Below are 22,663 nucleotides of genomic sequence, written 5' to 3' on the forward strand. Positions count from 1 at the left end.
CACAGGAGTGTGGCCTTGGGGGAGGTGGGTGTGCATGGCCCCTGCTCCCCCTCCCTCCTTCCTCCATCCTCCTTCCTGCCTCTCTCAGCCCAGGGGCCCGGTGGCTCCTGTGTGTGTGCTGCTTTGTCTCAGATGGAGATAGCTTTGTTTGGAGAAACAGCCATTTCAGGCAGCAATTTTGCCTGAATGAGCCTGGCTTTTGGCAAGGGGGTGATAATATCTTTTTTGTTTGTTTCCTTGGGAATAAAAAAGCCTGAGAAAGCAAGTTCGCCATTCTTTGGAAATTTCTCTTTCTTTGGTGACTGCTGCCACAGGCGTAGCTGGATGTTCTCTGCGGCTCCTGGAGAGGTGCATTGCATCATGGTACCGAGAACAATCGAAAAGGGAGCACTTGTCCTTTCTGAGGCTGAGCTGTAACTCACATACTGTAACACTCATCCTTCTAAAGTGTGCAACTTCGTGGTTCTTAGTCTAGTCACAAAGTTGTGCAGTCTTCACTAGTTCGTAATTCCAGAACATTCTCTGCTCCCCCCAAATAAACTCTGTGCCCATTAGCACTCACCCTCCCTCCCGCAGGCCCAAGCAGCCCCGGGGCCTCCCCTCTGGTGGCTGCTCTGGACCCTTCCTGAGCTGGTGGCCCAGGTCGCTGTGCTGCTCAGGACCTCCCGCGGCAGCTGCGAGTGCTCTTCCTGTGCACGCATGTGCCCAATTTATCCACTCGCTCGTTTGTGCATGTATTTATTTTAATCCACACCAAAGGTATTTTTAAAAAGTTCTTGTGCAGGAAACTCTTTCGTTGGTTTATCTTAATGAAGGGCATTCAGACCGTCACTGGGAGACAAAAGGCAAATTGCAGGTCTTTTTCGGGGACAGGAACGGATCTGTTCCCGAGGACTTCCCGGGAAGCCTGGAACCGCCCGCAGCCCCGGGGAGCCTTGTCACCCTCCCTGCTGCTCCCCACAGCTCTCTGCTCGCAGCTTCCTGCTCTGGAGCATCTGGTTCTCCGTCTCCTCAGCATGAGCCTGTGTGCTGTGGGCCTGCCCCAGCCCACATGGCCAGCCGCCCCTCCTCATGGCCCAGGCCGCACAGGCCTCCCCCTTTGGGAGGTGGGGGGCGGGGGGTGAGGGGGCGCTTGCAAGGCTTCGGCTTTTGTGCATGTCCAGGCTTCCTTTTCTAACTTGGTTTTAAAGAGGAAGGCGGAGAGAGAGATGGGCCCACAGCTTAGGTATGTGCCCTGATCAGGAATGGAATCCACAGCCTTTTGGGGTATGGGACGACGCTCCAACCTACCGAGTCACCAGGTCAAGGCTCTCGCTGCGTCTGCCCATCAAACTCTGACGCATCCCACAAGGCCTAGCTCATCCATCATTTCCTCCGGGGAGGCTCCCCAAACCCTCTCTCCTGGGGCTTCCAGATGTGTGTTCATGTGTCTTGTGGTGAGGGGAGGGGTCTTACAACACTTAGTGTCAGTAGAGGCACAAGTGTCAATCCTTAGACGGATGCTGGGGTCAGGGCCCGGCAGGCATTCCTCCTTGGCCGTGGGTTTTGGGGTCCTGGGGAGGGGAGGGATGCTGGAGTTGACGGCAGCTGGCTGTACGCCTGTCTTCCCATTCTCAGTTGCATGCCCCCTGTGGCTTCTGGCACACCAGCGAGATGCCCGCACACAGATGTGGAGGTACCAGGAGTTGAAGCCACGGGGAATCTGCGTAATTTGGTTCAAAGTCCAGCTCACCGGGCCACCTGGGACACCTCCCCCCCCCCCCCCCCCCGCCCCAAACCCAATCCAGCTAACATGAGGCTTAGGTACATGGCCAGCTGGGAATTATGGGTAGCACAGTGGGGTGAGGACGCCTCTCCCAGTGAAAAAAAATCACAAAGCAGCCCCTTTTAGAGGCCCGGGAGGGACTCGGAGGATCTAACACAGCCACTCCACGCGGCTGGCTTCCGTCTGGCTGGCCCTCTTGACCCAAATGTGCTTCCCGCGATTGGCTCCTGTTCTGAGTTAGAGATCCGTTTGCCTCTCAGCTTCCACCACATAGGATCACTGCATTTCTCCCCCTCCACCGCCCTGTGCTGGCTCCCTCTAAAGTCGCAGGGAGCAGGGCCAGCACTCAGGGAGAGAGGGGAAGCCACCGTGGGTGCAGAACTCAAGGGGCACTCGAAACGCAGTCATCAGATCATTTTTTTAGTAAAATATCTTCAAAATAAAAACTAATGCAAATGATTCCGTATTTAACCAAATATCAAAACTTTGAGTAGAGGCGACATCCCAGAGGTCCCTGCGAGGCCTCCACCATCAGCACCTGCAGCGAGTTTGATGCCCCTTCTGGGCTCCAGAAGCTCCAGGAAGATGCATCTTCCAACCCCACAGCCAGGAGGTGACCCCGCTGGCCCCGATCCTCACCGGCCTGCACCAGCCCTCTCTGGGCTGCAAGGGCGGCTGCCCCCATCCCAGGTGGCCGTCTGTCTTTAGGGCTGTCTGACCGGCAGTCACTATGGTCCTGAGCTGTAGCTCTAGTGCTTTCCCTCTTTGTGCCTGTCTCTTCCTGTTTTCGACGGGTTGCTATTGTGACACTAAGACATGCACAGACCATCATTTACTTCCTATTTCTGAGTCAGTCAAGTTTCACCTCCTCTGAGTCTCCCCCAGGCTGCTCCGAAGGTGCTCTTTCTCGGTTAGACACCAGTTGACTCAAAGGCAGAGCAATGGGAGGCCCAGCTCTTTCCTTTGATCTTCTAAGACACAGGCCTGCCCCTCTGTCCTCGGAGAGACCGCCTGCAGACAGGGACCGCGGAGGGTGTCTCCCACACCTCCTCCGCCGAGAGGCGCGAGCGCGCTGCACAGGGGCGGCTGGCCACCTGCTCACGTCGCCTCGGTTTGGGGCCAGGCCATCTGTGTCTGAAGCTGAGCCTCCCTGGCTAGAGATGCACCCCTCTCCATGAAGGTATGTAACGTGCTGTGCACGATAGGCGTGCAGAGATGTCAGTTAAGGAAAAAAGTGTTTTTTGTTTTGTTTCTTACCCTGTATTCTCAATGAGATATTTATCTTCACGCGTGCAGTTACAAAGAAAAGGCCACGGAAAACTGGGTCTGACCGAGTTTAGTGATTCTCTGTGTGCTTAACCCCACTGTTGCTTTTGTCAAAATATTGACTGTGATCCATAATGGCTGTCAGGAGCCAGGCCCGCCATCCAGTTGTAGGATATAGAGGCGAGAGGAAAGACAGTCTGGCGCTCTGTCAGCAGCGTTTCCCTTGGCGCTGATGGGCCTGCTCAACCAAAGGTGTGAATGGATGAGAAGCATCAGCCACGTCAGGCCACGGGCTTGGAAAACAAGACGTACAGTAGACTCTAACTATCAAGGTCTTTGATAGCAACGTTATTTATAGCAGTTCCAGGGGGAGCATTCTTCAATGAGATTTACAAGGGCCCATGCACTCGGGACCATGTATTTATACACGTATTTGGTTTCCCAGCCTCCAAAATAGCTGAGAGCTGGAGGTCTGTCAGATAAGCCCTGGAGCCTGTGCTCTGGGAGGTGACACGGGTCTCCGTCCCCGTAGCAAATCTTCCTGTGAGAAGGAAAGCAGAGATGCTATCGGCCCCCGTGCCACAGGGAACAGGATGCAACTTAGGAAAGCGATAACATCGGCGACTGGGAACTGCAGAGCCAGCGTCAGGGCTGGTTTAAAATAACGTGCCTTTCAGCCACCCTCATGCTATGGCCCCGGGAAAGATCAATCACGTAGGATCACAAGGCCCAGATTAACATTGGAGCACGTGCCCGGGTTCAGCAGGAGTCACGGGGCTGTGGGAAGACTCAGAGAAAGCTAATGGATGAAGGTTGCCTTTTGCCTGGGAAGTTGCGGGTGAAGGGTGGGCATAGAGGAGCAGGGTCACCCCCAAGGGTCTAGATGACGACTGAGCTCCCGGAGCGGCCGTGGGCAGGGATTTCTGCAGAGCCCGGCGGAAGCCTTTTTTCTGCTTTGTCTTGTAACCGAGCGAGAGGCCTTGGCAGGCCTGCACGGCTTTAGTTGTAGTTTCGTTATGACTGACCTCCGAGTCGTCAGCAATGGGGCTTTTTTTGTATGGCAGCGATGGAGAATGCCCTTTGAATATAGAGGCCCACGAGGAGAAGCGAGTGGATACACAGGAAATGAAGCCAAGGCAAATGCCGCACATCGAGTCTGTTTCTCCAGGGGTCACCTTGTAGTGCTCAGGGCTGGAGACGTGCGTTAGGGAAACAATAGATGCTCCAGCAAGTGACATCGACTCACAGGACACACGTGGGGGAGCGCGCTCCCATTCCAGTTCTCTCCCTGATTATTTATTTACTATCGTTATTTCTGTAAAAGAGCTGTTGGTTTTGAAGTCATGGTAGATTCCCATGCAGTTGTAAGAAATACAGGGAGGTCCCATCTGCCTTTGACCCAGGCCCCCTTCCCCCCCCACCTCCCCCCCGCCATTGTGGCATTCTAAAAATCACAGCCAGGAGATGGGCATGGATACAGTTGAGGCACAGAGCATCTCTGTCACCACAGGACCCCTCACGGCCACGCCCACTTCCCTCTGCTTCCCTCCTCTTCCCTTTTGGTCTGTGAGATCCGAAAGGTTAGCAACCACAGGCCTAGGAACATAGTAACACCGTGATTACCATGTGCAGCACCAGGCGTGCACTGGACACATCTGGGGGGCACTTTGCAAGGATCCAATGGTCTCATCACCATGCTGCACACCTGAAATGGCACGTGAACTGTAATGGAAAAGTAAACATTTTAAAAGAGAATGTTATGCAAACGGAGCCACACAGGAACTTTGGGATTGGTTTTTTTCACTCAGCACAGTTCTCTGGAGAGTCACCCAACTTCTGTGTTGGGAGGCCCCTGTGTATTGCTCAGTGACATTCTCTGAAGCGGACACCTGGCCGTGGTTGAAACCGTCCTCTGCTGGGACATCTGTGCGGGGCCAGTTGTGGTCACACATAAAGCTGCGCTGGGCACTCGTGACTGGGCTGCTGTGTGGACGGAGGTTTTCATTTCTGTGGGCGAATGCCGGAGTGCCGTTCCAGGCGGAGGGGTAGCTGCATGAATGGCTTTGGAAAGAAGCCGCCCCGGGTCCTCTGCGGAATGGCTGTCTGCGTCCCTCTGCGCCCGCCCACCGTGTGCCTGCACCCGCTCCCTCCCTGCAGGGCGTTTGCCATGGGAGAGGCGCTGCAGCCTCCCCTCCTGCTCTAGGCTTTGCCTGGTGGCTGTGACACTGAGCTCTGTCCAGGCGCTGGCATGTCTTCTTGGCAGCAGGTCTCCCCGTGTCTTTGGCTCATTTTCTGATTGGATTGTTGCTGACATTTTTCAGTGTTACGTTTTCATAGTTCTTTAAGTATTCTGGGTATGGGTCCTTTGTCAGATGTGAGGTTTGAAAATTCTTTTTCCTGGTCTGTGGCTGGTGTTTTCATCCTCCTAAGAGCCAGCACTTTCATAGAAGAAATACTTTTAGTTTTGCTGAGGTCCAATTTCCCCAGTTTCCCCACATGAATCATGCTTTTGGCGTTAAGACCTCTTTCCTGTGTCCTACATCCTGAAGCTTTTCTCCTACATTGTTCTAGTCTTATAATTTTACATTTTACATGTAAGCATGTTTTACATTTGGAGTGAATTTTTGTAGAAGTAAAGTATGAGGTTCAGGTTGAGAGCAATTTTTTTCTTTTCTTTTCTTTTTTTTTGTCGTCCATGGATGTCAATTACTCCAACACTATTTGTTAAAAAGTTTGTAGTCTCCTTACTCATTTGTTTTTGTACCTTTGTTTAAAATCAGCTGGGCATATTTGTGTGGGTCTGTTTTTTAGTTTAATTTTGTTTTGAACATATATATTTTTAAAATATGTTTTTATTAATTTCAGGGCGAGGGAAGGGAGAGGGAGAGAGAGATAGAAACACTAATGATGACAGAGAATTTTCAATCGGCTGCCTCATCCATGCCTTACGCTGGGGCTCAAGCCCAAAACCCAGGCATGAGCGCTGACCGGGAATTGAACTGTGATCTCCTGGTTCATGAGTCTATGCTCAACGACTGAGCTACCCCAGCAGGGCAGAGAAACTTCGTTTATGTAATCCTCACCTGGAGATATTTTTTCCATTGATTTTATTTTTTAGAGAGAGTGGAAGGCAGGGAAGACTGAGTGGGGGAGAGAGAAAGAGAGAGAGAGAAACATCATTGGTTGCCTTGCACACACACCCTGACCAGGGCCTGGGGATCAAACCTGCAACTGAGGTATTTGCTCTTGACCAGGAACCTAACCCGAGGCCCTTCGGCGCATGGGCCAACATTCTAACTTCCTAGGAACACCAGCCAAGATGTCATTGCATTTTTAATTTGGGTTTTCAACTGTTCATTGCTAGTTCATAGAGGAGAACTGGTGTGTCCGTGTTGCTCTGGTATCCGATGACTTTGCTGAGCTCCCTCATGAATTCTATCAATAGAAAGTTTTGTTGTCAATTTCTTGGGATTTTCTAAGCAGATGATCATGCCATCAGGAAACAGGGACACTTTCACTTCTTTCTTTCCTACATGTAGGCTTTATTTTCCCACATTCTTGCTTTATTTCGCTGTCTGGAATTTTCGGGTTGATGTTGAATAAGAGTGACATCTTTGCCCCGCTCCTCATTTCTCATCATTAAGCATCGTGTTGGTTGTGGGTGTTGGTTGTGGGTGTTGTATAGAGGCTTTTCACTAAGTTGAGAGGCTTTCTCTCCTTTTCTGTTTTCTGAGAGATTTTATCATGAATATATGTGGACTTCGGTAAAGGCTTTTCTACATCAATTGATAGAATCCTGTGACTTTTCTTATTTACTCTATTCATATGATAGATCGAATTCACGCTTCACTGGGGCCTTGGGTTAAGGTGCCTAATTCTTTTAATGTTGCAGAATGTACCTGCTCATCTTTTGTGAAGAGTCTCACATTTATATTCATGAGGAATATTGCTGTGAAGTTTTTGTTTGTTTCTGTATTGTCTTTGTCTGGTTTTGCTATCAGGATAATACTTCATAAAATTAACTGGGAAGTTTTCCCACGTCTACTATTTCTTGGAAAAGGTTGTGTAACACTGGCCTTAATTCTTCTGAAAACATTAGGTAGAATTCTTCAGCGAGACCACCAGGACCCAGAGACTTCTTTTTTAGGAGTTTTAAAATGACACATTCTGTGCACTTAATAATTATGTGTTATTCAAATGACCTACTTCATATTTGGTGAGTGTGGTAGTTTGCGTTCTTCAGGGGTTGGTCTGTTTAAGTTAATGAATTTATGTGAATGGAGTTAGTCACAGGATTCCTGCCACGTCCTTCTGAAATCGGCAGGGTCTGTAGTTATATCCTGATATGAACATTTATATCTTTTCTCATTTTCCTTTTTCAATCTTTGTGGAGGTTCTAAAAATCAAATTTTTTTTTTATCTTAGTAAAGAATGTGCTTTTTAAAAAATGGACTATTATCTTTCTGTCCTAATTTCATCCTTTTTTCTTTATTATTTTCTTCTTTCTGCTTGCTTTGGATTTTTTAAGTTTTTTTTTTTAAACTAGATTGTTGAGGTTGGAGCTTAGATGATTTATTGGAGACTCTCACTTTTTTAATGTAAACATTTGGTGCCAGGAAGTTCCACTGGAAGCACCAGCTTAGCTGTGTTTTCACTTTCATCCATTCAATGTACATTCTGATCACAATGGATGTTTCCTCTCTGACCCCGGGGTTACTTAACAGAGTGCTGCTCAGTGGCCCGGTGTTTGGAGATTTTCCTGTTATCCTTCTGTTGCTGATTTCCGATGGATTCCATTGTGACCAGAGAACACACGCTATATGATTTTTATAATTTATGTGACATATTTTGTCTTATGACCCAAAATGTGACATATTTTGGTATTGCAGTTGATCTGCGTCCATTCAGGAAGTAGAAGCTACATAATATTATAGATTCAATAAGAAGTGTTGAATATAGGAATTATGAACTCTATGAAGAGTGACTGTAAGACACAAGGACACTGTGTATATATATATATATATATATATATATATGCTCCTAGGATTGAGAGGCACTTGGAAGGGGTTCAGACCCCATTGGGGAAGCTGTGGTCTGGCCACCGGCTAGCAGAGGAGTTGGCTGAAGACTAGAGTGTGTCTGGCATATAGTGTGGACTCTGGAGTGTGGGCAGGAAGCATGATAGCAGCAAGAGATGTGGGTGTGCATCGGGAGTCTGCACACTGTGGGGACAAAGGCCTCAGAGCTCCCTGGCTGCACGTGGGGAGGAGGAATGGTTTTCTGTGCATACCTGGCCACAGGTGGGCTGTGCGCAGGCTGCATGTGGTTGCAGAAGGAGCCACACATCCACATGGACCCTCTGGGCCACAGACAGGCTGCGTACAGGCTGAGCAGGAGCTGTGGTTTCCATGTGAGGGGTCTGCAGACAAGTTAGCGCCAGGCTGAGGCTGCAAGTTTGCACGGGGCGTGCCTCTGGGGCTCTTGGCAAGGCTGGCTCCTGCAGATATCCTTACACCCATACCTCTTGACCCTCTCCCTGGCCCCTGATGGAAATGACAGGAAGCCTCTCCCTCCTGGAATGTCCTTCCCTCCTGGAATGTCCTTCCAACATCTTCTGTTTCCTTAAGACTAAATTGTAAAATTAACCTACAATAACTCATGTTTAAAATTTTAAAGGATGAAGTTGAAAGATGTAGAGAGCTATTGGTAAATGTAAATAAACTCGTTCATGTGCATAGAAGTCGTACCCCATGCTCCTCCTGTCCTCCCTGCTCTACTTGGTCATGGGTTGACATATGACCTTTCCATTCCATCCTTTGCTTGCCCTCAGAGCAGAACCTTAGCGGCTCTGGGTTCTTTACCTCTTGGAGTGTCTAGTTATCCCTGGAAAGTTTGGATGCGTGGCCATAGATGCCTTCAGAGAAGGTGAGGAGGAGGGTTACAGTGTCTTTGTCCCTATGGGCCTGCGGACTGACAGGTCTGAAACCTGGTGACTCTGTCAGGTCTCTGGCTATCACACTTACAGTGTTTCTTGTAATGCAGATCAAGTGACATTCTAGCAGGCTGACCCTCTATTTCACTGCGAGGGACACCTTGATCCTTCAGTGCCTAATAAAGGCTCTGAGCCCCTAAGAACGCCAACTGCAGGCACATCCCTATTGCCCACTCCTCCTTTGACAACTAAGTGCAAGCCCGTGGCCTCTGCTATTCTGGAATTCCATCTTCCTGTCAGAATCAGGGTGGCATTCCAATAGTCATACTGAGAAAGTGCAGCCACACAGGTGTTCAGGAATTGAGGACCCTCCTAATGTATTGCTCAGTGTCCTGTGACAAGAGAGACTTCTGGGTTGTTTTTAAGGATTGGAGTTGGGGGCTCAGTGGGTTTGATGATTGCACACAATACTTCCTGTCCAGGGCTCCTCTTTACCTGACTCCGTCATCTGCATCATGCCTGGCATCTCAACCTCACTAAATGTAGGTGGCTGTTGTGTCCATGATCCAGCCAGCCAGCCAAGTAAGCTGTTATAGCAACATTCAGCTCTACAACTAAGACATTAAACTGAAAACCTCTAGTCAGTACTGTGCTATCAGTGAATTTGGCTAGATCGCTGTTGTTCTCCTCCTCCTCCTTCTTCTCCTCCTCCTCTTCCTTTTCCTTCTCCTCCTCTCTTCTCCTCTCCCTTTTCATCTTCTTAAAGAATAACTTTTTTTGTTGTTGTTGTTGTCTGTGAAGCTCTTTATCTGACCTTCATATCTGAATGTTAGCATTTCTGGGCAAAGTAATCTTGCTTGTAGGTTTTTGCTATTCATTATTTTGAATATTCCTTGCCACTCCCTTCTGGTCTACAAAGTTTCTGTTGAGAAATCAGTTGACAGTCATATGGGTGCTCCCTTGTAGGTAACGTAGAGAGAACCTGGGAAGGCACATGAACATTTCTTTGATTATCGTCAGCTGAGTCCAGTGGCATTGGCTGGCAGAGCCACGTCCTAGAAACATACCATGCCAGAGGCAGATAAGTTGTCAGCCTGACCCTTAGCTCAGGTGCCAGGGGGTGGATTTTGTTATTTAAGTTCAGCCAGGTGCAAGGAACAAATGCAATTATCCGAACTCAGCCAAGAGTGACAGCTACATAGAAGCCACAAGAATGAGGAATTACAGTTTGTTCTTTAACCATGATTTCACATAATTTTCTTTGTCTTAAACTCTAGTAAAACTTCCTGGAATTATACCATATAAAATAAACATGCTGTACTGGCTCTGGGTCATTGTCTCTCCATCACTACCTGGTTCCAGCGATCCCTACTGTCTGTGTCTGTGTCTGTGACTGTGTCTGTGTCTTTCTTTTTCTCAATCCTCCATAGCCCCCACTCAGGACTCGTGTCCACTCTCTAGTGTCCTGGTTGCGGTAAAGAGAATAATATACTTATAGGTAACTAACTGCTTTTCTCTTGCTGCTTTCAAGATTCTCTCTTTGTCTTTAACCTTTGACATCTTAATTATGATATGTCTTGGTGTGGGACTCTTTAGGCTTTTCTTGTATGGGACTCTCTGCACTTCCTGGACTTGTAAGTTTATCTCTTTCAGGTAGGGAAGTTTTCTGTCATGATTTATTCAAACAGGTTTTAACATCTGACACCCCCATAATGTGAATGTTATGCTTGATGTCCTAGAGGCTCCTTACACTTTTGTCATATTTTTAAATTCTTTTTTCTTTTCTGATGGGTGATTTTTGCTTCCTTATATTTCAAATCATTGATTTGATTCCTGGCATCCTCTACTCTACTGTTGAATCCTTATATATGATTCTTTATTTCAGTTAGTGTATGCTTAATTTCTGGCTGGTCATTTTTAATGTCTTTGATGTTCTCACTAAGGTTCTTGAAATTCTCACTAAGATCTTTGAAAGTCTCACTGAGTTCCTTGAAGCTTTCATTAAGATCCTTGAGCAACCTTATAACTATTGTTTTGAACTCTATATTGGTAGTTTGCTTGCTTCCATTTCATTTAGTTCTTTTTTCTGGAGATTTCTCATGTTCTTCCACTTCTCACATGTTTCTTTACATTTTGGCTGCTTTCATGTGTTTGTTTCTATGATTAAGTAGAGCTGCTATGTCTCCTGGAATTAGTAGAGTGACCTTGTGTAGTAGGTGCCCTGTGGGGCCCAGTGGCTCAGCCTCCATGTCACTCAGCCACAATGCTCACTGGTCTTTATAGCCCAAAGTTATGGGGACTTTTCTTCCTAGCTCTGGGCTAGGGATCTAGTGTGGGTCTGGAACCCTTTGCTCCTCATGGGAGGGCCCTCTGATGAGATAAGCCTCCTGATTAAAAAATGCCACACATGGTTGTCAGACCAGCCCACCCTGCATTTCCACCTCTCCTACCAGTCTCAATGTGCTTTCTTATTTACTTATCTGGTTGTAGGACTTCCATTCAGCCAGATCTCAGGCAGCTCTCAATGGTGGTGGTTCTGTATTTTAGATGTGATTTTGATGTGGTTGTGGGAGGCAGCAAATACTGGTATTTACCTCTGCCATCACCTTTCAAAGCTGAGGGTGTCAAATGTTTTCCAAGCTGAGGAAGACCACTCTTCTCAGACAGAGAGAAAGTTGTTACTGCTAGAAAGAGAGGCCCAGAATGACTTTGAGGTCAACACTGCCAGTGTGTCTAGGTCGAATAAGATGTCCTTATTCCATGTTTTTGGATCTTTTTCTTGCCCAATTAAGACCCTAATCAACACACAGGAAATATGGTGAGACTGAATTCAATGGTTCCAGCGATCCTACTGTGTCTGTGTCTGTGTCTGTGTCTTTCTTTTTCTCAATCCTCCATAGCCCCTACTCAGGACTCGTGTCCACTCTCTAGTGTCCTGGTCGCGGTAAAGAGAGTAATACTTATAGGTAACTAATTGCTTTTATCTTTCTGAATTCAATGGCTATTTGAACCCAGCACATTAAGTTACATGTTTGATTTTCAGCAATGCCAGTCCTGTGGCTTTAAGGAATAAGAGATTCATTTAGGCTACCTGACTTTCTGACTGTGACTCAAGGTGGGAGTTAATGAACCTGAGCTTGTCATTTTCTCTCTGTAAGTGCTCCAGAGCACTAAAAAAAATTCATCCCATAGTATAGTCCTTACAATCATTGTCCCTGCTAGGTGGCAAGAGTGGGAGCTACTTGAGCTCCTAAGGCATGTGCTCCTATTGGTACCTTATCACAATCAAGCACAGATGATAGCTTGCTGATCTGTGATGCCACTACATTGGCAAAGAGCTCAAAATTGCACTCCAGTTCAAGAGCATGACCAATTGGATCTCCAGGTCCCGTGTTTGGGGATCTGTCTTTTGAGACCTCTCTCAGTACCAATTCTGTTGTAGTCTTTATCTACTTAAGAGATATGAATCACCAGTAATTCACTGTAATAAAAGGGTAACCACAAGATAGAAGGAAACTCTATGTAGTACCCTAGGATTGAGAGTGAATATTGAGGAAGGAGAAACTTGAAAGCAGTTCAGACCTCACTGGAGAAGTTGTGGGTTGGCCCTCGAACAACAGAGAAGTTAGCTCCATGAGCCAGACTGGAACTTTGTCTGGAACTGCTGAGCAAACAATAGGTGACCCTCTGGAGTGAGGGCAGGAAGCAGGTTATGAACAACAGGAGATGTGGGTGTGCATTGGGAGTCTGGGCACTGGTGGGGACAGAGACTTTTAGAGCTCACGGGCTGTGCAGAGGAAGTAGGGCTTGCCGAGGGAGGGTTCCTCTGTGTAGACTCCAGTAACAAGTGGTTGCACAGGGCCCTAGTTTCACTGTCAAGAAGGCTGCAGACTCAGCATCTCCAATCTGAGGCTGGGAGGTTGCAGAAATCACATCTGTGGCCTGTGGTTTGGGCAGGCTCTGTCAAATAGCCTCATGTTGATAATGTGGCTGCTTTCGTCACAGTCTGTTGGTATCACTATATACCAGGTGGAGTGAAATGTAGAAAATTTATCTCCTTTTACCCTTCCTCAAATATAATTGTCTGAAGTATTTCTTCTAAATACATTTAGAACCATATCAGAGAGTTGTTTTGTCTCAACCATCAAATGTCATTTAGGAAACTTCAAACAAAATATTGCATTTGCCTATATTTTACTTTTCCCACTGTTCCTTTTTCTTATTTGTTGTTCCATCTGTCCTTCCTTTATTCATTTCTTTATGTTTAGAGAAATCCCTTCAGTGGTTTCTACTGGTGACACATTCTCTTAGTTTTGTTATTGAGAATGTCTGGATGTCCCCCTTGTTCAAGAAGGATCTTTTTGTGGGATATGGAATCTGGAGTTGACAATTCTTTTCTTTCATCCCTTTAAAAATGTTTTGCAACTTCCTTCTGGCCTCTGAGTTTCTGATGAGAAGCTTGCTTTCACTGGAATTTGTTTTCTCCTTATAGGTAAGGTGTCATTTCTTTCTCATGGCTTTCACGAATTTTTCTTTTTCTTTTTGTTCTTCATAGTTCAGAAACTTGGCTCTGAGGTGTTTTGGTGAGGATTTCTTTGGGTTTATTCTATTTGTGGTTCACTAGCCTCCCAAATCCATAGATTTATGACTTTTGCCAAACTGGTTTTCACTCTTGATTTCTTTGACTGAATCTTCTTTCTCTTCTCCTTCAGGGACTCTTAATTTCATGAATGTGATACCTTTTGTTAGTCCCACAGGTCTCTGAGGCTCTGTTTATTTTTTCAACCTATTTCCATTCAGTCATTCAGACTGGAAAATTTCTATAGTTCTGTCTTCAAATTCCCTAATTTGTTCCCTCACTATCTCCATTCTGCTTTTTTTTTTTAAAAAAAAATATATTTTTTATTTATTATTATTATTTTTTAAATATATTTTATTGACTTTTTACAGAGAGGAAGAGAGAGGGATAAAGAGTTAGAAACATCGATGAGAGAGAATCATTGATCAGCTGCCTCCTGCTCACCCCCCACTGGGGATACGCCCGCAACCAAGGTACATGCCCTTTACCAGAATCGAACCCTGGACCTTTTAGTCCGCAGGCTGACGCTCTATCCATTGAGCCAAACTGGTTTCAGGCATTCTGCTTTTGAGACCATCCATTGAGTTTTCAAAAATTTGGTTGTAATATTTTTCAGTTCTAAAATTTGCACATGGTTGCTTTTTTTATTTTCTACGTCTTTGCTGAGACTTTCTAGTTTTTATTTGCATATGTGTAAGGGTCTCTTAAAACATTTTTATGATTTCTGCTCTAAAATCTTTGTCAGATAAATCCAATCCCTTGCATTTTAGTGTTGGCATCTATGGATTTTTTTTTTTTTTTTATTCAATTTGAGTTCTTTCCAGCTTTTGGTATAAGTGAGTTTTGATAACAACTTGGACATTTCGGGTACTATGTTATGAGAGTCTGAATTATTAAACCTTATGATTTAATTGGCTTTCTTTGATGCTATTCAGCAGGAGAGGAGGGTAGATAGAAGTCAAGGTCACCCGCCTAGTCTTTGTTAATCCCCCAGGAGAGCTCCTCATTACTGCTGGGTGAAGATGGTAGTTCTGGCTCCCCTGAGGCCATCACTGGTCTTTCCCTGGGAGAAAGGAGTGCCTGGGAGACATAGGATGACTTGGTATAGTTCCCATATGGCTTATACACCATGGGCAAGAGAGGTTTCACTGCTGTTGGATGCTGGTGACTGTCCTAACTCCCTGCCAGGCCTCCTCAGATACTACCCAGCAGCTCACTATTGGCTCACTCACACACTGGAATACTGCTCAGCAGGAAAAAGGAGGGAACTGCTGAAACACAATAATGTGGATGGATTTCAAAAGTATCATGATAAGCAAAAGAAGCCAGACTTAAAAAGCAATTCAGGCGATAGCTCCATTTACATGGTATTCTGGAAAAGGCAAATAAATAGGCACAGAATGAATCTGTGATTGCCAGAGGCTTGGGTAGAGGAAGGGGCTGACCAAAAGAGGGAAGGGGCACCATGGACAATACATGGAGGTCCTTCTGCAGCTAGATTCTGTTGGTGGTTATACAGCTGTGTCTGTGTATCAAAAGTCTTACAACTATACACTAAAAAGGATGTATAGTATGGTATACGGGCTGTTCCTTAATTAAAAACACAAAACTCTGGGCAGGATGGTACTGCTGACACTGGAGAAGTTCCATGAGCGTGATCTCTTGGTAAGTCTCTGCAGTCAAAAGATCATCTTTGCAGGCCCTAGTTACCATGTGTCCATGGTAATTGAGAATTAAATTAAAAATATTAAAAACAACAGAACAACACACAGGAGTAAAACCCTTTAGTGGTAAAACCTACAGGCCCCTCTAAGGTGAACCTGGGCCATGTGTGTGGTGAGTGCTCTGTGTGAGCATGCACAATTCCTGTCCATGTGCTGTGTTTCCAAGTGCACAGTTCAACCTGCAGAGCTTGCTCTTTAAAAAAAAAAAAAATCCTTTATTGTTCAAATTATTACAGATGTTCCTCTTCCTCCCCCCTCCCCACAATAGCTCCCTTCCACCTGGTTTCCACCCCACTCCACACTTCCTGCCCCCGACACTGACCTCGTCCATAAGTGTAAGCTCTTTGTCCAATCTCTTCCTGCACCCTCCACAACCCCTTCCCCCCGAGAATTGTCACTCTGCTCCCTTTCCATCCCCCTGATTCTATTACATTCACCAGTCTGTTCTGTTCATCAGGTTTTTTATTCATTTGATTTTAGGTTCACTTGTTGATAAACATATATTTGTTGTCACTTTGTTGTTCATAATTTTTTATCTTTACCGTTTTCTTCTTCTTTCTCTTCTTAGAGAATACTGTTCAGCATTTCGTATACTACTGGTTTGGTGGTGATGAACTCCATTAGCTTTTTCTTATCTGTGAAGCTCTTTATCTGACCTTCAATTCTAAATGATAGCTTTGCTGGGTAGACTAATCTTGGTTGTAGGTTCTTGCTATTCATCATTTTGTATATTTCTTTATACTCCTTCTGGTCTGCATAGTTTCTGTTTAGAAATCAGGTGACAGCCATATGGGTACTCCCTTGTAGGTAACTAACTGTTTTTCTCTTGAAGCTTTTAAGATTCTCTTTTTGTCTTTTGCCCCTGGCATTTTAATTATGATGTGTCTTGGTGTGGTCCTCTTTAGAGTCCTTTTGTTTGGGGCTCTCTATGCTTCCTGGACTTGTAAGTCTATTTCTTTCACCAGATAGGGGAAGTTCTCTGTCATTATTTCTTCAAATAGGTTTTCAATATCTTTCTCTCATTCTTCTTCTGGCACCCCCATAATTCAGATATTGGTATGCTTGAAGTTGTCTTGGAGGCTCTTTACACTTTCTTCATATTTTTGGATTATTTTTTCTTTTTGCTTTTCCAGAAGGGTGTTTTTTGTTTCTTTGTATTTCAAATCTTTGACTTGATTCTTTGGATCCTCTATTCTGCTGTTCAATCTCTGAATATTATTCTTTATTTTAGTCAGTATATGCTTAGTGTATAATTAGTCCTCTTTCATATCCTTGAGGGTCTCATTAAATTTCTTTGAGGTTTCTAGAAGATTCTTGAGTAACCTTTTAATTGTGGTTTTGAACTCTATATTCCAGTATTTTGCTTTCATCCATTTCTTTCATTTGTGACTTGTTTCTTTGTCTCCACATTTTGGCTGTTTCCCTGTGTTTGTTTCTATGTACTGGATAGCTGCTAAGTCTCCTTTAGTTGATAGAGTGCCCTTGTGTGGTAGGTGTCCTATAGGGCCCAGTGGCTCAGCCTCCCCAGTCACCTGAGGTGGATGCTCTTGGTGCACCCTTTTGTGGGCTGTGTGCACAGTCTTGTTGTAGTTAACCTTGATTGCTGTTGGTATCACTGGGAAAAATTGACCTCCAGGCCAATTGGCTGTGATGACCAGTTGTGTCTACATTGGAAGATCTCTTGTGCAGGAGACACCCTTATGAGACAGGACTTGCTTCAGTGGGGCTTTGGTGATCACTGAGTCTGCCCCTTGAGTGTGTTTCTTATGGATGTGAAGAGTTGTAATCCAGTATGATCTCACTCTGACCACCAGGTACACTGGCTCTTGGGTCTCCAAGGAGGTGTAAGGTCAGCCACTGTCTAGAGCCACCCAGCAGGAGCTACAGAGAGATCTGAAGATTCCTCCTCTTTGTATGGGGTTTGGAAGTGCCCAGACAAGGCCCAGCTGTGAAGCAAGGCAGGCTTCTGCTGCCGGGCTTGGGCCTTCTTTTGGAAGCTCTGGGGCTCTCTGACCCAGCTGCAGTTTGACATATTTAGGCAAAGAAAGAACAGGCCATTCATATGCAAAAGTCAATGTACACAGCTTGGGTGGGGTTGTAAATTGGGTGGGGTGGGGTCTCTAGGAATCACCAGGGCAGAGCAAACAGCAATGGTTGCCAGTCAGCCCTGAACTATCCTGTGCCCCCATGCAGAAACAATGATTGCTGAGAGCACCTCTGAGAGAAAGCCTCTCTCCTATTCCTGTCCTGATGCCAGACAGTCCAGTTTCTCCCGTATGTGTCTAGGACACCCAGAGTCTTACATGGAACTGGAGTTAAGAGCAAGTGGGAGCTTGTATCTCCCTCCCAATTAAAAGAGCAGCGCATCCAGGTGCCAGCACTTCCCACGCCTCCATACCTCTTACCAGTCTCACTGCGTTTTCTTTACCTCTCTAGTTGTGGAACTTCCACTCAGCCAGCTTTCCCGTGGTTCTGGGTGGTAGTTGTTCTGCCTTGTAGTTGTAATTTTGATGTGGTTGTGAGAGGCAGCAAGTATAGGTGTTTACCTATGTCATCATCTTGGTTCTCTCCTGTAGGGCTTACTCTTGCAACCTTCAGAATCCCATCAGTGCTTGGGGCCCTTGAATTCTGCTTGGCATCTGTTTGCTATTTTCCTGGCTAATTAGTGTAATTATAGAAAACAATAACCATGACCAACACAATATTCCTAATTATGTGATTTCGCTTCATAAACAAACGAATCTGTTTAGCACCTGCCAAGCCACGAGTTATGGTGCTGCGTGCCGTTATATTTCACGTGTTCTGAGCTACAAGGGGTTCTACTAAACCTGTGTGGTCAGACCCAGAGTGGAAAAGAACTGTTCTTGGGATGCATCATGGTGAACAAAGGTCACCTTCAAAGCCGTGTTCTCTAGAAAGCGGTGGTCCCGGGTGATCATTCTCACATTTGTGTTGGCCTTGTCTTCCAGCCAACAAAAAAGCCATGTGCTGTGCTTTCTCATGTGCTGTGCTTTCGCACTGCAGCTGGGTCAGAGAGCCCCAGAGCTTCCAAAAGAAGGCCCAAGCCCGGCAGCAGAAGCCTGCCTTGCTTCACAGCTGGGCCTTGTCTGGGCACTTCCAAACCTCATACAAAGAGGGGATAATGATAGTCACAGCGGGGCTCAAGATAGGCTTCTTCCTTGTCACTTAACTAAGAATGGCACCTCTGTATCTATAATCGTAGGTCTTTTTGTACCCAGACCTGCCCCAATGCCCCCATTGTGTAGTTGAAGAAGGAAAGGCTGAGGGAAATGAAGATTTTCCCAGAAATGATCAAAAAGCACTGTTGGGCAGCTGGATCTGTGAAGCATCTGCTACAATTAGTGTGCCCTGCCCGCAGCACTCCGGGCACATCCCTGCTGTTCCCTGCACTACTCCATCACTAGCCTCTGTGTGTGGTCAGACATCACCTTCGCAGTGAGGTTTGCCTGCCCATCCTGTTTACCATGGCAACCCCCTTTCCTACTGCCCCTCCCCCCACACTTCTATCCTTCCTTACCATGCTCTCTTTCCCCCACAACACCATTCTCTGATATATAACTGACTTAAAACACACAAACACACACACACACACACACACACACACACACACACACACACACAGAAACTTTATCTGTCTTCCTAATTAGAGTATAAGGTCCATAAGCTTTGGTTCCTGGTCCACCTGCAGGAGACAAACACAGAACATAGCACCTGGCCCTGGGGAGGGCTCCCTGAACCTCTGAATGGGTGCAAAGGTCAGTTTCCAACAGTGCACACTAACCTGGAGTCTGTCATGTGCTCCATTCAATGTCATACTGGAGAGGAGAATTCATCCCAGCACTTTCTGTTTGAAATATTTGACTCCATAACCTAGTGTTTGTTAATGTGAGTGTCCGTCCCCACCCTTCTCTCCAAATCCAGCCAGGAAGGCACATGGCGGCCACCCCATGCCCTTGGAGCCAAGGTAACAGCTCTGCTGTGTGACCTGTCACCTCTTCCCCAGCTACGGTAGTTAGTTTGCATTCCAGAAAATATTTTGGATCTAAAATGAATGTCAAAATATCTGCAAGTGCTTGAGCTGGAGTGCCCCAAGAAATGGAGGAAGATAATCTTGCTACATGTTACCTCGCTAAATGCAAATTTATGGGCAGCCCAGGCTCTTTAACCTGTTAACTGAGCGGGACCTATAAATACGTCAAACGTAAACAATATCGGGAACGGGTAGGACATATGACTACGTCCTGGAAATATATGTTGCGCCCTGAGAGGGACGGTATATATTTTTTGTAATCTTTATAATTGTTTGTAAAATTTATAATTGTTTTTAATATTATTGATTTTTTACAGAGAGGAAGAGAGAGGGATAGAGAGTTAGAAACATCAACCAGCTGCCTCCTGCACAACTCCCATCAGGGATGTGCCCGCAACCAAGGTACATGCCCTTGACTGGAACTGAACCTGGGACCCCTCAGTCTGTAGACCCACGCTCTATCCACTGAGCCAAACTGGTTTTGGCAAATTTATAATTTTTTAATTCGATGTTTCCATTTTTTTATGTTGGTATTCTTTCCTATTTTTGTTTGTAATTTTGTATTTTCCTTTGTGCTTTATATATATTAATAAACGAAAAAAAATATATATCATTTATTTTAATGAAGTATAAATAAATAAAAATAATAATAATATGAAATTACGTCCTCTGGGCGTGACGTACTGACACGTCCTAGTGAAAGAGTATGCGCCCATTACAGGTTGCGTCATTAAAAGGGAACTCCCCGGTTAACAGGTTAAACAAATGGGTGAGGAAAGGGTAAAGGTGGGCAGACACAGAAGCGGTATCATATCGGCACTGAGCTAGGCTGGAAGGGTGACAGGTGCTGAAGGGAAGCTGTGCCAGGGCCCTGTGCTATTTGAAGAAAATGCTGAGTACAATGCCATGTATGGGGGATTAACCAATAATGACCCCTTCAATGCTATGGCATTTATCTGTCCCAGCTCTGTCCCCTGAGAAAAGTGGGTTATTGGCGGATTCACAGTGCTGAGGGATGTGGCTGGGCAAAAATTGCCACTGGTCAAAATTACCCTTAAAATTGTTTAGTTAGGCACCATGCTGAAGTCATAGTATTTGTTCAGTTAGCTCTTGCTCTCTAACAACCCAAAACAAAGGATTAAAATGATGCCATTTATTTAGCTTGTAATTTTATGGGGAGGTGTTTCGGGCTGGGCCCAGCTGAGTGGTTTTTCTGATGTTGGCTGGGCTGGCATATGTGTCCGTGGGCAGCAGCCGGATCTGCCAGGGACTGGATGGGCTGGAGGGCCACCCCGGCGCTGGCCTGTCTTGGCTCCAGGGGTGTCTCATCCTCCAGGAGGCTAGCTCGGTGCAGTCTCCCAGCACAGACAGAGCAGAACATGCAGGTTCTCCAGCCCTAGTCTTGGAACCAGCTGACCATCACCAGTGGTACCTGTTCCCGAGAGCAAGGGGATGGAGACCAAGTCTCAGTCTCTTGATGAAAAGAGGAGCCAGGTCCCCTGCACAGGCTGTGGAGATGGGGCTGTAGATGGTTGAGGCCATTTTTTGCAGCCTCTAACCATGTGTTTCAGCACCTCCCACTCAGCTAGTCTTCCCTTGGTTGTGGAAACTTATCTTAATGCCTTGTTTAATCAACAATGAGGGAGGGGGCTTGGATGTTTGGTGCACCTTACACCCCAAACCTTGACACCATGCTCACCAGTGAGAGGCTCCTGGTGGGGAGGCCTAGGGGGCTCAGCCTCCAGAACCTCGGGTTCCCTGTTTGCTGGGCACTTGCTTATTGACTTGACGGCTGGGGCAGTGCCAACTGGTTGGCATTAGTTTCTTTTTTGCCCAAACGGTGAAGCTGAGTTCAAGCTCATTGCATGTGGAGCAACCCATTGTATGGGCCTTCGGGAGTATCTCAGGCATCAAAGACAGGAGCATGCGGTCCATGCAAGGGGGAATGTCTTCAGACTACAGGTCAACAGACTTAAGTCTGGAGCCGGAAGTCCAAAGTTAAGTGTTGGCCAGGCAGTGGCCTTCAAAGGACCTCTCCAGCTTCTGGTCGCTCCAGCTATTCCGTGGCTTGTGGCTGCGTCGCCGCAGTCCCTGCCTCCATGGTGCCCTCTGAATCCTGTCTTCTTACAAGGACACCAGTCACTGGGTCAGGGCCACCTGACTCCAGATACAGATCCTCCTGCCTTGGAGCTCAAAACAATAAAACCAAGTGAGAAGATCATTTTGGAAAACCTTTCTCTCAATATCAGTGTCTATTCTCAAGATGCTTGTCTGACCAGAAATCCTCATTTACAGCTGGGGCCAAGTCTCACCTTGCTCTGTCTGTCTTCCTTCTTCTTGAGGGACTTCACATCCCAACCACTTGACTTTGGGCAAATCTCTTCACCTGTCTATGCCTCGTTCCCCTCCCTGGGACCCCTCAGCGCTTCCTGATGGGCTGTTATGCTGGTCAGGTGACCAGGGACAGCTAAAATTCTTGAGCCAGTAGCCAGCATAGAGCAGGTGCCATAGAAGGCTCAGCTATGTCTGCTAAAATCTGTAAAAGTCCTCAACTCCCTTTCGGCAGATTGACACCTTGGCTGTTTAAGGTAAGTGATTGACTCAGAAAAGGGAGAGAGAAAAGTGATTTATCTTTCTCAGCGATTGCTCCCATCCTGCACAGAGCTGCGGTAAGTGCTGCTAGATGGTATCTCCTTAATCCTCCGCCTTCATCCTCCCTTCACAGAGGAGAGTCCTGACGTTAGAGGGACTTGCAGAAGCCACTTAGTGGGGTTAGTGGAAAACTAAGACTGGAACCCTGGGGTCTTCCTCAAGGCACCACCAGGTCTGCAGGACGGCTGGGGCTACCCTGTCCCGCCAAGGCCTCCCTGACATCAGCCTTTTCCCTGCAAACATCTGAACCTCCTCGGCCATCCACAGGGAAACCACGTCATTTGTTTATGAAAAATCAGGCAGTTGAAGGGACACATTTCTGGACAAGCCTCCCCACTCCCCACCCGAGCCTTGAGTGTTGGAGGATGAACTCTCCTGGCCCACTTCCCTCAATGTGTTTAAGCAGAGTGCGCTTTGCCACCCAGCAGGATGGAACTGGGTGAAGTCATGGCGATAGCCATTGCATGTCTGGAGCAGCTAGGTTTTGGGGAGGGGATGCTCCATCCAACCCAGGCAACCCTATCCAATCACCCTTCCAGATCACTCTAGGACCTGACAGAACTCAGATCTGCCCTCGCTCTCTGGGGAGACTCACCCATACACATAATTTAAGTTGTGCTTTCCTTTGGGTCCTGGCGGGCCCAGGTGCACGGGTGAGCAGGCAGTTGGAGGTTAATGAGGCGTGGAGACTGGC

The 22,663-nt window shown here is 46.5% G+C and overlaps 1 protein-coding gene across 1 annotated transcript in view; it reads left to right on the plus strand.

Annotated features, from left to right (window-relative positions):
- The first annotated feature begins 2,620 nt into the window (after nucleotides 1-2,620).
- Nucleotides 2,621-22,663, plus strand: part of ZNF831 (zinc finger protein 831) — a 34,210-nt gene continuing 14,167 nt past the window's right edge. Inside the window, exon 1 of the mRNA XM_045575066.1 lies at nucleotides 2,621-2,945. Coding sequence (XP_045431022.1) covers nucleotides 2,940-2,945 — 6 coding nt within the window. The 5' untranslated portion in view covers nucleotides 2,621-2,939. The remainder of the gene's footprint in view (nucleotides 2,946-22,663) is intronic.

This window comes from Pipistrellus kuhlii, unplaced genomic scaffold, assembly GCF_014108245.1.
Source record: "Pipistrellus kuhlii isolate mPipKuh1 unplaced genomic scaffold, mPipKuh1.p scaffold_m20_p_63, whole genome shotgun sequence".
NCBI classification, from domain to species: Eukaryota; Metazoa; Chordata; class Mammalia; order Chiroptera; family Vespertilionidae; genus Pipistrellus; species Pipistrellus kuhlii.